We start from the raw sequence: 16,963 nt of genomic DNA, 5'->3' as shown, positions 1-16,963 counted from the left end.
ACCTGGGCATTGCTCGAGTAGAGGTAATATATTCGTGTCTTGGACTTGTGAAGCGCTGTTATTCTTATGCGCCGTCGTGGTAGCTCGAGTTTGGAGTGTCGAGTCTTTGCGGTTCTTTGTCAAAGGCGGGTTATCGGTACCTCTAGATTGAACGTTTGCTAGAGGTCGAAGTATCGACTCGCTGGAGTGTATTTGCCGGTGGAAGGCCTTCAAGCAGGTTACGAACAGCCAACACGTTAGTAAACGACGTTCACGTACAAGAAATCAAATGCTGGTTGACAGAAGTCTAATATTCTTTTAGAGATGGTAGAAAGAGGTGATAGAAGCTGTCAGCTTACAATGTACTGGACTCGGTTGGTTAAGTTCATGTTCCAAATGAGCGCGAGTAGGGAAGGAAACCAAGTGTTCGCCATCGCTACTGGCGTGAATGGCGGGGTCTGAACGCGACAGCGATCAACCTGCCGTCGGTCGCAAGTCGTTGAAGAGTGTTTTTTATGTGTATACCCCGAGTGTCAAGACTGGGGAGGTAGTTCCTTTGGTCGAGATTGCGTTGTTCTATCATCCAGGTGATGGCTGATGATCAAACGAGTCTCGTATTATGGATTTCGGTGTTTCCGTGATGCTGTTGCGCGTGGCATGGAAGTGAGTGTCGCTCATGATCTGGAGTGCTTCCCGTCAACTTCTAAATCCTAGAGGTATCTTTGACTTGGAGAATGAGTTGTATCTCTGAGCTCCAAGGACGATCGTGTTGCCGTATTCCTGGTGTTCTTGCTCGATGTGTCTGTCGCGTCCCGCGCAAGATCGTATCGTAGAGGTAGAACTTGCGTGTCGTGGTGGCCTCTAGTCTCTGTGTATGGTGATAATAACTGGCCGAGGAGATCACTACATGCTTGAAGCAGTGAATCAGTTGCTATAGTGATCTATGAAATAATGGCATGGTTTGGACCTTTGCGAGTGCCCATGGTGAACCTGGATGGAACCATTCAGTGACCTTTCCGGAGGTGACGAGGCTATCGAAGGTTCGCAGTTCACCACGACGTCGGCGTCGACGAGCGCAAGGCGCAGGATGTTGATGTATTCAACATCTGACTACAACCAACTAGAGTATACCTATCTAAGCATCAAGACGATGCCGTCGCCGTCATCCTGGGCAACGGCGCACCTCGTCTACTGAAGCCATCCGGCCATCACAGCTCCCTCACCTTCCCATCCTGCCCTTCCCTGCCGCCCTGGCTGGCCCTGGCTGGCCCGGGCACGCCCTCGGGGGTCATCTGAACTCGTCAACCTGCCACATTCACCTGCGCTCTCCCGCCTCCGGGCCGTCAACTACGTCCTCGTCAGGTCCAAACGGCCCTTGACAGTCACTCCCGGCTGCTCCACTCTGTTTTCCTGTCGCTCAACCTTCAACAATAGCCTGCTCTCGACCAATAGAAGTTCAGACGAGGAGCTGTGGCCAGCCTCGTCCTCTATTTAAGCCCTCCTTCTGACGGACTTCTTCCTCCTCCTCTCTTCCCTGAACTCTTCCTCGCACAAACCTCCACTTCCTCTTCTTCTCTACTTCCATTTCTCACTTTCCATTCCCCTTCTTCTTCTTCCTCTCTCCTCCTATCTCGTCTTCCATTCTCCATCTTCTTCTTCTTGTACTCTCCATCTTCTTCTTCCTGTACTCTCCATCTTCTTCACCCCGCACTTGTCGCGTTTTCTTCTTCTTTCTTCACACACACGCACAAATATTTTCTTCTTTGTCTTCCTCCATCACACCTCACCTTCATCATCATCATCTTCCTCCATCACACCTCACCTTCATCATCATCATCTTCCTCCATCATCATCTTCATGTTCCTCCATCATCATCTTCCTCCTTCTTCATCTTCCTCCTTCTTCATCTTCCTCCTTCTTCATCTTCCTCCTTCTTCATCTTCCTCCTTCTTCATCACCTTCTTTCTTTGTCATAATTGTCTTCCTTCTTCTCCGTCTTCCTTCATCAACACTGGTAAGCCAACCCTCCTTTGCTTCACTTACGCATCACCATATTGCCAATGATGATATAAAACCTTGTCATTATTCATTGTTCCAAGGCCATCGCGCCCGTGACGAACAAATCAAAACCTAGCACACATATCTGAGGCTCACATCAACATCATCTGTTCATCATCTTCGATCCATCGTCGCGGCCGTTGCTAATTTCGCTGTCTTCAGTCATCCATCATCAACATCGTCTGCTCCATCTCTTCATCTTTCATTCTTCATCATCTTCACTCACACATGGTAAGTTCATTTCAGTCGTCTCCATCAATGTGCTTCAGCTAACCATCATCAATCAGGACTTCTCACAATACATTCTCATGATGCGCGGCGGGACTCCTTGTGCTTCGGCACTTGGGGGGGAGCTTGGCAACCTCCTGGGTGGGCATCATCTAACACTAACACATCAACAACTCTCGACATCACCAACACACAACATCTTGAAAACACATTCTGTGGGCGGGCCTTCAGCAGCTTCGCAACCTGCTGGGGGGTACAGGGGAGCTTGCTCCTTGGGCGGGTTTTCAAGACACATCACCGGCGCCAGGTGGCGCTGGCAGTCCAGTCCGGTCGACACAACAGACATATACAGTGGGCAGTGGGTTCCTGGGGGTCCTCCTCTTGTCATTGCCAATTTGGACGGGACATGACTGAGGGGGGCGGTTCCTCGGTGTTCTTGGTGGCTCTTGAACATTGAGGGGCTGCGGGGAGGTTGTCCGGGTTCACACTTGTGTGTTTTCCTGGGCACCTCTCCGCGGTCGTCAACGGCTGCGTTTGTGGGGTTGGCAGATCTTCTTTCTTGATCTTCCCGAGTGATGAAAACACAATATCTTCATTTTACATGTCCTGAAACCTGAAGGAAAAAATTGTCATTCTGACGGGAAAGTTTGGAAGGTGGTGGACATCGTGCACTGCGGGGGGGCTGTCCGGGTTCACACTTGTGTTCCTGGGCATCTCCCCGTGGTCGGAACTGGGGGATTCTAGGTGTGTGTGTTCGTTTCTTTTTGTCTTTGTCCCTTCAATTTTATGTTTGTTAGTTTTCATATCTTGTCTCCTTCTTGTTTGGTCTCATGGTCGCGGCTCATACTTATCTCATGTTTCCTCTTCATTTCATGTCTCTCCTTCCTGTTGTGCCTCCTTCATCTCTGTTTCTTCACCCCATGTGTCATCTTCAACGTTCTCCTTTCTGCCCGATGAAGTTTGGTTGCGAGTGCGCCACCATCAAGCGATGGCACAGGCAGTGCCTGTGGCCGAGGGCACCAGTATTCCTTTCCTTTTTCTTGTGTTTTGCCCGATGAAGTTTGGCTGCCAGTGCGCCACCATCAAGTGATGGCACAGGCAGTGCCTGTGGCCGAGGGCCTTTGTTCCGAATGATACTTGGTGACAAGTGCACCACCGGCTAGGCCGGTAAACCGAGTGGTCTAGTTGACGGGTTACGATCTTTTCCTGTGTCCTTTTCTTTCCCCCGATGATGTCTGGTGTCAAGTGCACCACCGGCTAGGCCGGTAAACCGAGTGGTCTGGCGGAGGGGTTATGATATTTTCCTTGTGTTTTCCCCAGTGAAGTTTGGTTAGCGAGTGCGCCACTGAGCTCTGACAAGTGTCATCTCAGCAGAGGCAAGTGCCTCTGGCCGAGGGTTCAGTTACCGGATGATGCTTGGTGACAAGTGCACCACTGCCAAGTGGTGGTAAACCGAGTGGTCTAGCTGACGGGTGGTTCCTTGGTGTCCTTGTACATCAGGGGGCTGCGGGGAGGCTGTCTGGGTTTGTCCTGGGCACCTCTCCGCGGTGCGCGATCCCCTTCCCCCGATGAAGTTTGGTTAGCGAGTGCGCCACTGGCAAGTGCCAGCAGTCGCATGTGCCTCTGGCGGAGGGTTTCATCTTTTATCCCGAATGATGCTTGGTGACAAGTGCACCACCGTCAAGTGGCGGTAAACCGAGTGGTCTAGCTGACGGGTTGTTCCCTTGTGTTTCGTCCCCCGGGTGAAGTTTGGTTAGCAAGTGCGCCACTGGCAAGTGCCAGCAGAGACAAGTGTCTCTGGCTGACGGGTTCCTGAATGATGCTTGGTGTCAAGTGCACCACCAGCCAAGCGGCTGGTAAACCAAGTGGTCTAGCTGACGGGCGGGTTGACTTTGTTGTCCAAGTGGACAAACATAACCAAGCTGCGGGGGGGGGTTGTCTGGGTTCGTCCTGGACACCTCTCCGCGGTGACCTGCTGGGGGATGTTTGCAACTGGGGGATACCGATTTCCATTTCGTACCAACTGGGGGATGTCCGCAACTGGGGGTCTTCGTATATGTGCTCCTCATCTTCTTTGTTTTTTCTGTCTTTTCTTTCTTTTCCTTCATGTCTTTCATATATTTTTCTTGTTGTCTTTTCCTCCTTTCTCTTGTGGTCTTTCTCCTATGTTTTTTGCTGTCTTTCTTTTCTTTTTTTTGCTGTCTTCTCTTTTGCTTGTTTGGTAAGCCCTCTCTCCATTTACTTCATTCTTACCTACCCAACAAACGCCAACATTGCTCACAGTTTGTTTTCCCATTCCACATGGAAGAAGCCAGGTTTGGTAGTTGGGCTGCCGTGCGCTGACGATGATCCCATCCTGGCTTTCGCGTTTGCATTTCCAAAGCACCGCCGGGTGACGTGAACATGGCGGATCGCTTTGTCGCCGCATGAATAGGGTAGGAATTGGAACCAGTGCCTCGGTGCGCCTGGGAAACACTCCCTTCCATGTACACGTCCCCGGCACACAGTACTGCTTGCTTCATGTCCCCGTGTTATAATCCCCTGTGACCATAACACTTCACGTTTTCTTTTGTTCGCGCTCACCTCCTTTCCTTCCCTTGATTCATGACGACGGGGGGCCGCCGATGATGAGTTCACTAAGACGACCGACGAGGGATTGACCAAGACGACGTATATGAACTGAGGCGGTTACGCGGTACCTCGGTGAAGCAAGCAGTACAGCCTAATGGTCTGCGGGTGGTTCTATGAGGGGACGAATAACACAATCAATGATGAAAGACCACTTGCGTCGTCGAACTGAGATTGTGCGTGGGATGAGATTATTCAGGTGCAGCACCAGGGTTGGTTGCGCGTTTCCTCCGGTGCTGTCACCTCAGGAACACTGGGGGTTGTGATCTTTCTAGGGGAAGTAACAGGACGAAGAAGGGTGATGCTACCTGTGATGAAGCCTCCTTGTCTCTGAAGTACAATGCAGGTTGCAACACTTGTGTTCTCTTGCGTACTCGGAGAGATTACCGGTGATCTGAGGTCATTCTGAAATGTTCGGCATGGAAGGCGGGTTGGGTTGAGAGCCGGTGCCACGACTGCTTCTGGGGAACTCTGCCCTTTGAGCATGGCTAATGACCAGGTACAGTGGCTGCTTTTCTTTCTGTTTCGTTAAGTTCTCATAGTATGATGATTGAAATCTCTGAACATCCAATGTGGACATATAACAATGTAAAAAATCACATCCACCAATCTGAACAACTTGAACATTCGATGAACTTTTGCTGCCTGTGCTATCAGAGGCGCTTGTGCTAACATCCTTCAATCCCAGAGAACTAGACTGAAGTCCAAAAGCTGCTCAGGGTTTGAGAGGCGGCCACGATCAAACGGATTGTAGTGATATGGCTGGCAACTGAAGATGGGTTGGTTCGTGATATTGGAGAAAGTCACAGTACAGGTTTCGGGGATGTCAGAACCAGCTACACATCGAAGCCCACCCGCGGGACACCTCAGAATGTCAATGGGAATGTTGATGACAATTGCAAAGGAAATGATTATGGAACACACATTGTCCTCGACCACAAGCTGACAGCCATACATGCACTCATGGGGACACAAACTTCGGTAGTGTAAGACACCTCTAGATATAAGGGAATCGAGCCAAGCCAACAAAGAGTGTTATGGAAACGGGACTGCTCTGCTTGAGATGACGGATGCGTGGTTCCTAGCATCGCAGGTAAACTACCTGCATGGCATACAGTTTAAAGGTTGAGAACAATGAAGAATATTCGTTGATTGTAAATAAATGAGGCTACCGACCTTGTACCACGGCATCCGGTATGTGCTTACCCATACTTATGCACGACCTCGGAAGCACTGTTGGGATTTGTGGCGTTATGGGATGACGGGTGTGAGCGTACACCCAAAGCACGCATGCCGGGGTTGAATGATTACTATTGCAGAGATTGAGCAGCTTATGGAATTGAAGAGGTCACTGCTCAAAATCTGCTGGTTACCTCAACACTCGAAGGAAAAGAGCAATGGGTATGGGTATCTTGCAGTGTTCTCTCGATCGGGATAGGTCGAAGAAACGCGTAATGACGCCACTCGGCCGCCGCTTTCGACAACAGGAGCGGATATCATGGCTTCCCATACGATATAAGGCAGCCAGCACAAACAGGCCGCCCAGTATCGTCGAAGTAATGACAGCACCACGCATAAGGCCAGTTGTCCACCAGCCAACAAGCCTCCAATTACAGGAGACTGACTCGGTAAGAACGCAGGAACGAGCTGCGGCAACTCCCTGGCCACGGGACATACTATTGTTACCTGGGTGACGATCTTGCACGATAGACACCCCAGGGTGGTATTTCCAGGGACAGTGATGACGAGGGCGGCTTGCCCATCAGTGCCGAACTAGCAGACTCCTAGCGGAACCATCAAGCGACGGAGGATGTTCGCTGAGGATGGGCAGGAGAGACTCATTGGTCAGACGGTGGTGTTGGACGATGCGAAAGGCAGAGTGCCAAACTGTTCGGTCTCGTCTCCCATTATCAACGAGCGGCGGCACATAGGCTGAGACGGCGTGATAGGCCCGGTTGAGCCCCGGTCGAGTTCGTTTCTTGTGGCACATGCTTGTGTTGATGAGCCACTGTGTGCTTGAGACGCGGCTATTACCACCACTCGGCGATAACAGACATGGGAAGCCCAGTTGGTAGGAGAAGCACAACACCTGTCTGCCTCATACGCTCCACATCCACGCCACTGCCCGGTCATCCATCCAGGTCGGGGTCTGGGTTCTTGGTTCGCCAAAGTGCCGAGGGGGCCGACTAGATGTATCCAGTCGCCGCTGCCGTTGAGAGATTGGAGGCCTCGCGATAGGAGTATACGGCTTCGGCTTTACCAATGACGAATAAGGGAAGGCAAGAAGAGCGGCCAAGTGGCCACAGAAGAATGGGCCAGAAGGTGTGTCGTTAACAAATAGTAAGGGACAAGAAGATGTTGACGAATGGCTAATTGCAGTAATATAAACCGCTTTGATGGCGTGTGCTCCCGAGCGCAAGGATGGGTGAGTCGAGAACCATTTGCATTTGGCTCCTCAGAATGTCGTTGACAAGGTGTCGTCGGACATCGGACAATTGGAGTTCCAGAACTAGGTAAGTACTAGGAACGTTTCCGCGGAAGGTGCGTCCGGGGGTGGCTGTGCAGCTTCACTTGCCACACGACTTGCACAGCGTTCTTGTGTGGCTTGTGTCTAGTGTAGATCCAGCTCGTCGGATCTGCTGAGTGGAGCTAGGAATGACTTGTCCAGTCGTCACTACAGTGAAATACAGTGTGTGCTGTAGTGCAAAATCAGCGAGCAGGGCCGCAAGTCTCACTGTACGATCACGAAGATTAACGACAGACCACTACCTTACTTACAGTCGGAGCATTCATCGACTTGAGCCCCGACGAGAAAAATGGAACGAGTGAGGCCCGGATTCTCGTATCCAATATACGTTCAGTGTACCTTATTTGCCTCGGAACACTTTCCTGGACTCAGAGGCCGCCCTCCGCCATTGACTCAATCATTCTACCTGTACAGGCTTCATAGACGACGCGATTTACCTAGGTAGTCGGCGAGTCTCGGGGATAGCCCAACCTGACCCGATTACACACGCCCACACCCGCACATGGCCATACGAAAAGACCCTTGTACAACACAACACAGCGCCATCTTTGGGATCGGAAATGAAATCTTTCACCAGAACACCGACTGGATTCTACGGATGCTCCGAAGACGAACTTCTCCACAGATTTAGCTTCACATGCGACACGCTTCCCACTAGGAGAGCGGAGTTTGAGGAGGCGGTCTTCCAGAACACGTGTAGCCTTTACGCCTTTCGAACCCTGGCCGCCTACAGCGCCCGGTTCGCTTGCTTCCGTTTTTGGCGGTGAACGACGACGACGACGGGTAGCATTCGCACAAGCGCCTTCGAACACGATGTCGTCGACTATCCCGCGGGGCGCGAACTGGCTACAACTTGGGCCTCATCCTGACTCCTTCTGTGGATCGGGAAGGGAACCCATGGCATTGGCACGGCGGCACGGCGGCACGGCGGCATTGGCATGGCACCTCGAGGGTGCGACTCCCGTGTTCTGCTTGCACTCCACCGGCGGACTGACTCGACAAGCAACCTCCTCGCTAGGACGTATGAGATGCTGCCGCGCAAACCCGCTTTCTGGCTTCTTGTTGGGCCCAACACGCACGTGCAGTGCAGCCGAGTCTGCGCTTTTGTGACAGACTGCTTGCAGTTATGTACTATCGCCATGCGACCGCCGTTGGAACTATCGGTGAAGAGACATGACCGAGAAGGATGACTGCAACGACGGACGGACGCCAAAGCCGGTGACGTGGTGAGCAATGCATTGCCATATATAAATCTGCAAAGTTTCTGCATATTCTCGTCCAAGTGAAAAAAAGGTTTCGAGAAAACGGCATGGTGTCGAGGTGTCATTCATCCTCGTATTTGGCTTAGCCTGCCCTGGCTTCCACTTGTACACTACACTAGTGTAAGGATCTTGGCAATGAGAATTCCGAATACCTATGTATGCACTTGTAGTTCGTTTTCTGGGACGACTACCCGTTGAGAAAAGCTCACCTCCAATCGGGAGCAGGAACCAACCAGACCTGCATCAAAGACCGGCTCGGGATAGTAAGCTATTGGCTAACAACCCAAGCACCATCGGCGACAGCCCTCTCTCGACATTGGACATCAACGCAGCAAACAATACCTACCCAGGCGCCATCAGTAGGGCAGCAGAGCATACGGCGTACATCATCGACAAACTGCTCAATAACAATGTGGTGTGTGAGTCACCTTGTTGATAGGACAAATGATGGACACTGATAAGAGTCTTCAATTGCCCCATCATCCATATCGTGCGCAGGACTTTGATCATTTCCTTCAAACTTGGGAATTGGAATGAAGCACACCTCCTCGTAATCAAACTCTGAAAAACCTTTTCTGTGTTTTTGTCGAAAAAGAAACCAAGTCGCTGGGGTGTGTGGCATGTTGAGCCAGGGTTAATGGGAAAAGCCTCCGGAAAAATCACCATGCGGAATTGATGTTCAAGCACAGGGGAGGGGCGTGTGGTTTCCAAGAGCCGACCACCAGGCCGGGGATAAGGTGAGCATCATCAGCAAGGTGTGCATCAGCAAGGTGTGCAGCGAATAGCAAAGCCCATGTGTAACAGGCCGCAGAGAGGTACACATGTCCACCACGAGAAAATGGCCCTCACCTGTGGTCGCAATGCCGTTGACGTTGAACAGAGCCGACCGTAGCAATGCACTGTATGGTCTACAGGCCTGACAGCAAGGCCTTGGTGGAATCATGCCACACCTTGGAAGGAAATTAGGGTAATGGATGGACTGGAGGTTGGAAGACATTATGGTGCTCGCCTTGAGGAAGCATGCTCTTTTCTGGGGAATAGCAGCGTCTTCCTCGTTTGGGAGAAGTGCACTCTGTTCGGTGAGTGTGTTGCGACTTGTTCACCGGGAGCGTTGTGAATGGCGTAGAGGTACCTAGGTGTTCGATTGTGAAAGTCTGATGCCGAAGCGTCACGGTTAGCGTCAACACGACAGCGGGATACGGGGCAAGCTCTGTCATATCCGTGGCTCCAGCGATACACGGGTCCCAAAACTGCGCTAGACGAAGATCAAAAGGTTCGGGTTGAGGGCCAACCACATCCGGTCCTCAGTGAGGCTCATGTTGTACTTCCAGCTGGGTTAGTGCCGAGCTTCAGGCCCCTGGGTCCTTCAGCTGATCACGGAGTGCAGTCAAGGGGAACACTTCCTATTCGTCGCTCCTCGACGATAGAGCAAAACTCCATCACATTTAAGGTAGTGTACTCAGGGGAGATCAACACTGGTGCCGTGTAAGTCGCAAGGATTACCTCCCGTGCTTCCCCGTCGTTGATTATTCGCCACAAGGAGGAGGGCTCCTGGCTAAGAGTGCTCTCTTGTTCACACAAACCCCATGGAATGAGATGCGTGCACAGAGCACACGGTAACAGCTATGAAACAGGGAAGAGAGCTCTTGCGCCGAGATGTCAGCCAACCGAGATAGCTTCTGAATTCAAGAGGGAGGCTGGACTAGCGGCGACTGGACCATTGAAGGTTGATCGAGCTACTAGTACCATATCTGTCAATTTCAGCACTGTAGATACGGCATACTACACAGTAAATCGAACAAGCAGGTAGAGCATGGTAGCTTCAATATTTGTTCCATACATTGGCCACAAAAGGTTAGCAGGAAACAAGACTGAGCGGTGGGGGGGGATACACATGCATGTGGTTTTGGGGGCATGCAGGCCAGCCACGTGCAGACGAACACTCGCAAGCACAAGGGCAAACTGGGGAGGAGTCTGGGGCGAGCTTTGGACTTCAGCCTGACTGCGTTGCTACGCGAGGAAAGGCTGACGGCCGTTCTCCATGGCCGTACATCTGGCCGCCTCAATCTGGCATTTGTGGTGGAAGAATTGATGGCCTTGGCGCATCTCAGACGTTGATGCTGTATGGAAGGCATCTGATGTACACATGATGGCTTCTTTTGGTCAAGGGTCACGGTGGTTGCCGTGATGGTTGCAACCACCATCTCGAAGAGAGCTGCCCGTGCCCATCCGACAGACTAGAGGTAGTAGTTTTACGTTCAATTTTCGTCAACTCGTTGAATGCTTAGGAATCAACGGTGAGCTCAAGGAAAGTCTTCCAAATTCCCGCTGCTCATCTGTCTGCGGCGGAGAACTCCTGCCGTTCCTAAACGATGAATGTGTCAACCGTGGAAGGGGCGACAAACACAAGAGGCGAGAGACACGGAGAAACGTCAGCAGCCATGGCAGCTTGCGCTTCCTTGCTGTGCTTACATATCTCGAAGAAAGTCCCCGTTCCTGCCGGATTCAACCTCCATCGATTTCCCGGACCTTCTACCTTTTTGTCTCGTCTGGTTAGTGGTTTCCCGATCGAATGTTGGTCAACCAAAACTCGCACACCTGTCTTGGCCACAGTGTACAACCTACTGCCAAACTAAAGAATTCTTACCAATCGCGAATCCATATTCAGTTTGCTTTGCATTCAATCAACTACCTACTTCGGCGACTCGGTGCCCAGCATTCCGGGTGTCCGGGCGCCCTCCCTCTCTTGGACATCTTTGATTGCCTACTTTCTATCCGAGCCGGAGTGCAACACCAGGCAGCTTCGTAAAGGACGAAGGCGAAAAATTTTCACGGACGTGAATACTGGAAGCAACCAGTGACTCCCTGCGGCGACGTTGAGCATCTTCGCTCAGACCGAGTCTCAATCTCGCTTATACTTCAACGATCGGCGCGCATTGGAGGGGATTGGGGGCTGGAGTCTGTCCATCATCAGGAATCCGGGGGGCGCTTCAAGGGCAATTTAGCGTTTGTTGTGCAAATTTCAGGGGCCCCCGGGAAAGTCGAAACCCGGTAGATTGGACGGCGATTGTTGAGGGATTCACGCGAGAGATCCAACAGGCTCCATTCCTTCGCATACGACGTTTCGAAGTGCTTCTTTTTTGCACGCTGGAGTCTGCCTGTCGATCAACGAATCCGAGTTATCGTCGCCCACACAGTCGGTCTATTTTGGAGACAGCTGAAGGAGGCAACGGCATCATTGAGTCAGAGGCCATCGCCAGACCAGTCCTATCAGCGGCTCTTCTCTCTCCAGGCGGGCATTTGGCAGTCTCGGACAGAGAGTGAGTGAGTGAGTGCTGGTAACGCATCGATGCATGACTGGCTCAAAATCCAGTGCCATCCAGTCACAGTGTGACAGAACGTAGTCGGGGGGTGTGGTTCCTTCTGGCAATGTGCCCATAAGCGTCTTCCCACCACCACGAAAAAAGTGACTAATCCCAAGCAGGCTACTGCAACTGCGTGGCTGGCTACGTACCCCATCTACAGACACACCCCCTCCACATCAACCGGGGGCAGAGCTGCAGAGAGCGACAGGGCTCGAAAAATTGAATTGGTTCACATCCCTGGTCTATGACTCTTGGCGCAAGCCTCCTTGCCAAGTCGTCCCGCTCTCTCCGCGCAAGGAAGCCGGAGCTTCTCACCTTGCCCGGTTTGGCTCAGTTCAAGTTTATAAAGTTCGCCAACCACCCGTTTCACACCACTCTTGAGTGACATCTCTGGCTCCTGTCTGCCAATTCACACGCCTTCCCGCCGCAACGGCTTTCCAACCGCGGATTTCCACGACATCCTCCCCAGCTGTCATCCAATCTGGAGCGCAGCCGGATCCACAATTATCCACACGCTTGCAGTCAAGGTCGATCTAGACTTGGTTGCATCATCCCAGGAATTCTGCACCGGGGATCATCGACACACATATCACCATACGCTTGACATGTTGGAAAGCAGACGACGCTTCTCCTTTCTTCATCTCACTATCGACCGCATACCCAGGTGACGGGTTCCATCTCCTCCGCGTCACGACATCAGGCGCGATTTCTGCTTCGATTCAGGATTGTCAGGGAAATACATGCAGCAATAAAGAGCAAGGATCCCAGTTGAAACAAAGGGAAGAGGAGCTAGCAACTTGTTGCTGTTGAGGTTCAGGAAAAAGATTATTTCATTTGGTTGGAAAGAAAACGACATCATCGACAACATGGCCGCTTATTCGCCCTACGAGTCTACCCGGTACCGGGACGTCTACGCCCACTACGACGAGGACAGGTTCGCCAGTGCCTCGACAACACCTTCGCCCCGGCAACCGGCATACTTCACCGAGCTTCCTCCCCGACCACAAAGACCGGCCACGCGGGCTCACTTCCGGTCCGGCAGTGTCAGCGGCTACACCAGCGCCTACAGCAGCCCTCGCGGCTCCTTCTCTCCCCGCTACACCAGCGACGGCCACTATGCCACTGCCAATGTGAGTCACTCGCGGTCATCGCGCAAGCAAAGCTTCTCGGTCCCTCGCTCCAACCCCAAGCGTGAGCGGCGAAGTTCCTACTCCTACAATTATCGGGCTTCGGACTCCCATGGAGAATCCGACGAAGACGAGCTGGACCGGCTGGTGATGGACGGCTTCGCCTACATGCAGCCGCTCCAATCGAGATTCGACCGATACAGCACTCGGGATTACTTTACTGTCAATGCTGGTGGACAAGGGACTGATTACCACTACTATGCACAGACCGGTCCGCACCGCGATTACTATGATAGAGAGTCCGCGTTTCCTTCCGCCAAGTACGACTCGGACCGGACGGACCGCAGACCTCTCGCAGGACAACGTCGCAGTTCCACATCACATGCAGTCCCCCAGCGCCCCCAGACAGCCAGGCCAGCTAGCTCCTCCCATAAGAAGCCTCCACCGCCGACACGTGTGGCGACCGAGGAAGATGCCAAGAACTGGAAGATCCCTCCCGGATATTCGTTGAAGAACTGGGACCCCACGGAGGAGCCTATCTTGCTGCTTGGGAGTGTCTTTGATGCCAACTCCCTTGGCAAATGGATCTATGACTGGACTGTCTACCATCATGGCCCCGCTACTCCTATCTCTGAGATGGCCGGAGAGTTGTGGCTGCTCCTGATCCAGCTGGCCGGAAAAATCAAGCGTGCCGATCAATGTATCGACAAGGTCCGTTCCAAGGACAACAAGGAGATCCTCCAAGAGTTCATGGACGCCGGTGACCGGCTTACCGACAAGCTTCGCAAGCTTCTCAAGGCCTGCGAGGCTCCCATGCTTCGCTCTACTGCCAAGCAACGGAGCTCTTCGCTCGGCAAGGGCGCTGGCGTTGAGTTTGTCGACACGCTTTTTGGATATGAGCGGGAGCTGGATAAGACGGAGAAGTTTATGTCCCAGGTCCGTTTGTGGAATCTCCGCTTCGACGCGAACTGCGAGGAAATCCTTCGTAACCCGACCGCTTAATCCCCTCTCATATTCACCTCTCAATAATTCGAAGATATACCCTCCGACAAGATTGGATGTAAGATTATGGGGAGAATTCCAGCAGCAACGGCAACAACAACAACAACAACAACAACAAGGACAACATCAAGAACAATAACAACAACAGCGGGGCGGTCATCAGACGCGACACCCATTTTCTATCAATGATACCCAAGACCGCTTTTTTTTCTGCGGCGCGGCGTGATGAAAAAAAACCACGTCCCGCCCAAAGTCAACTTTACGCAAAGGAAAGAAATGGATGGGGAGACGATTTTATAGCAGTCAGTGAGGAACTGCATTACACGAAACTTAGGTTGTGCAAGGAACTCAAAAAGTTTGAATGGGTTTTATGCGGAGGACGAAATTTCACCTCTATCAAGTATCCCCCTATGTAATCACTGTGTTTGTGGTATTCTTTTCTGTTTTTTTTTTTTTTTTTTTTTTTTTTTATCTTTTCTTTTTTTTTTCACTTCAGTTTAAACACTCTGGTTTTGGATGTCAAAAAAATTGGGTTGGCGAGTTTGCGTTTGTTATCTTTCTGTCGCATCACACTGGGCTGTGATGTCATGCCTTCGATCGCTTTTTGTTTTACAGGTTGTTAAATGACAATGCTCACACAATTTCATGGAGCCGTCACTGTTCTCTTTTCTTCTTAATTTTTTTTTCTCTTTTTTCTCTCGAACAATCAGTTCCAGTGGGGATCACAGGATGGATATACCCAACGTTTCACTTTTTCTTTCCTTTTCAAGTCAAGAAGGAACAAATAGAATGTCAACGCGGATGGATAGAGAAGGAATGGCAATGGAGGAGCGTATCAGGGTCACATCAACCCTCTCCTCCCAACAATGTAGCTAGCTTGTATTAATTCACCACACACACACACAACTCGACATGATTCTTGTCCAACTCGGTTATGTTCCAAAATGGTCGCGTCACGGTCTGTGAACCCGGGTGAAATCTCATGTCACGCACACCCGGAGATTGGCGTGACGTCTCATCACAGGTCGAGAAATTCCGTTTGTGCTGCCGTGCTGCCGTTCGTAGCAAACCATTGCACGCAGGCATGCCGTGCCCTAGGAAAATCTACAACGTGAAAGATGATGCCTCATTTGCCAGACCCATTCCATGGGATTCATGATCTCTGTTTGACCACAGCGGTAAAGGGCGCACACAACCTCTGTGATTCCTTGCGCACATACACACATGCACCAGGCAAGAACCCCCGAGCCGCCTAGTATGAGTGGCACGAGTCACAATTTGAGAAAAATTCGGTGCGCGTGTGTGTTTCGGTTACGAAGCGCGCCTGCTGTTTGGTCACAGACGGGAGGGGGAAAATGAGCATGGAATGGCAGAAGCAATTCTGGGGTGTCAGAGTTAGACATTCCAGTTCCCCCCCTTTCCTGCCCTTGTTTTTCACCCGCCTTACAAAAATGTGGAAAAGAAAAGAAAAGAAAAAAAAAGAAAAAGTAAAAAGAATTTGTTTTATAAAAACCGCACGGGTGATCTGAAGCTTTCCATCCAAGGAAATTTGATTTAATAACTCAGCCTTGTTGTGGTAAATGGTCATGCACTGTGAGTGGAAAAATGTGTGCATGCGGAAGAACTAATTCAAGTTGTGTTGTGAATGATATGATCAGTGTCAGAGTTGGCTCACTTACTGCTTCACCGGTCCGTGGAATTACTACTATCAACCTTGAACAACCTCATTCCTTCCCCTTTTGTTGATCGAGGTTAGTGTAGAGGAGTAGTGCAATCCCGAGGAGGTGGTCGGCGAACTGAAGGGGGGCTCGGTCCACCGAGGTGTTTGAGGCTACGAAGGGATCAACATCGGCAACATCGGGCTCACACACTTGGCGGCCGCCCTCGGAGGGGAGGGCGGTAGGCTACACTACAGACCGCACACTCACTCACCTCCCTGTTCTCCCTTGTGACGGACAACATGGAAAGCCTTCTTTCGATGTACACTACGTGACGCTTGCTTTTCAATTTTCCATATGTACATATCGCCATACATGAATTTCCATGGCTGTAAAAATTTGCACGGCTGGATTGCTGATGTCTTTCATCATCGGCTGCAAGTCGAACCCAAACCTTGGAAGTGCGAATTCAATAATTGCAAGGAGAGAGAGGTGGAAGCCGGGATGGAAGGAGAAGGTGAGTGGATACCCTCCCGGCAAAGTGGGCAGAGTGGATCTCTGCTTGCACTAGTGTTACTAGTGTACGCTAGTGCAGAACGTCCGTCCAGTGTCCACTACATAGTCGTCGGGTCCAGTGTGGAAAGAGCTCCGCTGTGGGGTGCGGTCGGTCCTTCCCGGCTGTCAATTCAGACTTTTAAGTTCGCACTGCAGTTCTCAAGATGGGATGAACACTGTGTGCTGCCCCGCGCTCCAGTCGGTCGTCGCAGGGCTCTTTCCTCTCTTTCCTTTCTCCAGGGCCCTTTTGGCGGCTTTTGCGGTTGTTTTTGAGCAGTGGAGTGAACAGGGTCGGGGAATGCGGCGGCGGGAGCTGGCGAGCTGGCCCACAGAAGATGGCCGCAGGAGGTTCTCAGCGCTTTGGGTAGGCTTGATCCTGGCGCCGCCCGGGGGGGGATTGTTTGCAGTTCACAGCGAGGGGCAATTCTGGAGTGCACGGCCGATATCTTCTTTCCCTTTGCGGTTTCCTTATTTGAAATTATTCGCTGTCTGAGCATCCACTCACTTCAGTCTTGTCATGGAAACTTGAACGAAATTTTCCATGGTCTTCGTTGTCTTAGATCCAATCCCTTCT

General features: G+C 51.5%; 3 protein-coding genes across 4 annotated transcripts; all 3 read left to right on the top strand.

The window, feature by feature from the left end:
• Nucleotides 1–2,265: 2,265 nt before the first annotated feature.
• NCU05506 (hypothetical protein) lies at nt 2,266–2,675 on the top strand (the record flags this gene model as incomplete). The annotated part of the gene is made up of 2 exons (XM_955375.1): nt 2,266–2,268; nt 2,325–2,675. The coding sequence occupies 2 exons, from the start codon at nt 2,266–2,268 to the stop codon at nt 2,673–2,675; spliced, it is 354 nt and encodes a 117-aa protein (XP_960468.1).
• A 4,480-nt stretch (nt 2,676–7,155) lies between these two features.
• Nucleotides 7,156–8,187, top strand: NCU05507 (hypothetical protein; the record flags this gene model as incomplete). Its single annotated transcript, XM_955376.2, has 4 exons — nt 7,156–7,215; nt 7,407–7,434; nt 7,674–7,718; nt 7,844–8,187. The coding sequence occupies 4 exons, from the start codon at nt 7,156–7,158 to the stop codon at nt 8,185–8,187; spliced, it is 477 nt and encodes a 158-aa protein (XP_960469.2).
• Nucleotides 8,188–12,441: 4,254 nt separating this feature from the next.
• NCU05508 lies at nt 12,442–15,101 on the top strand. 2 transcript variants are annotated; one of them, XM_011396648.1, is made up of 2 exons: nt 12,442–13,177; nt 13,442–15,101. In XM_011396648.1, exons 1-2 carry the CDS (start codon nt 12,914–12,916, stop codon nt 14,174–14,176), a joined length of 999 nt encoding a protein of 332 aa, XP_011394950.1. In that variant the 5' UTR covers nt 12,442–12,913; the 3' UTR covers nt 14,177–15,101. The 2 variants fall into 2 exon arrangements, with proteins under 2 accessions (XP_011394950.1, XP_011394949.1); XM_011396647.1 differs by having other exon boundaries at nt 12,442–15,101.
• Nucleotides 15,102–16,963: the final 1,862 nt, after the last annotated feature.

Source organism: Neurospora crassa, linkage group VI (genome assembly GCF_000182925.2).
Source record: "Neurospora crassa OR74A linkage group VI, whole genome shotgun sequence".
Taxonomy (NCBI): Eukaryota; Fungi; Ascomycota; class Sordariomycetes; order Sordariales; family Sordariaceae; genus Neurospora; species Neurospora crassa.
The sequence above is the reverse complement of the archived record's forward strand: the minus strand, read 5'-3'. Positions and strand labels throughout refer to the sequence as shown.

Excerpts from the sequence above, each read along its gene's own strand:
- NCU05508 (XM_011396647.1), top strand. The coding sequence starts at position 12,914 with ATGGCCGCTTATTCGCCCTACGAGTCTACCCGGTACCGGGACGTCTAC.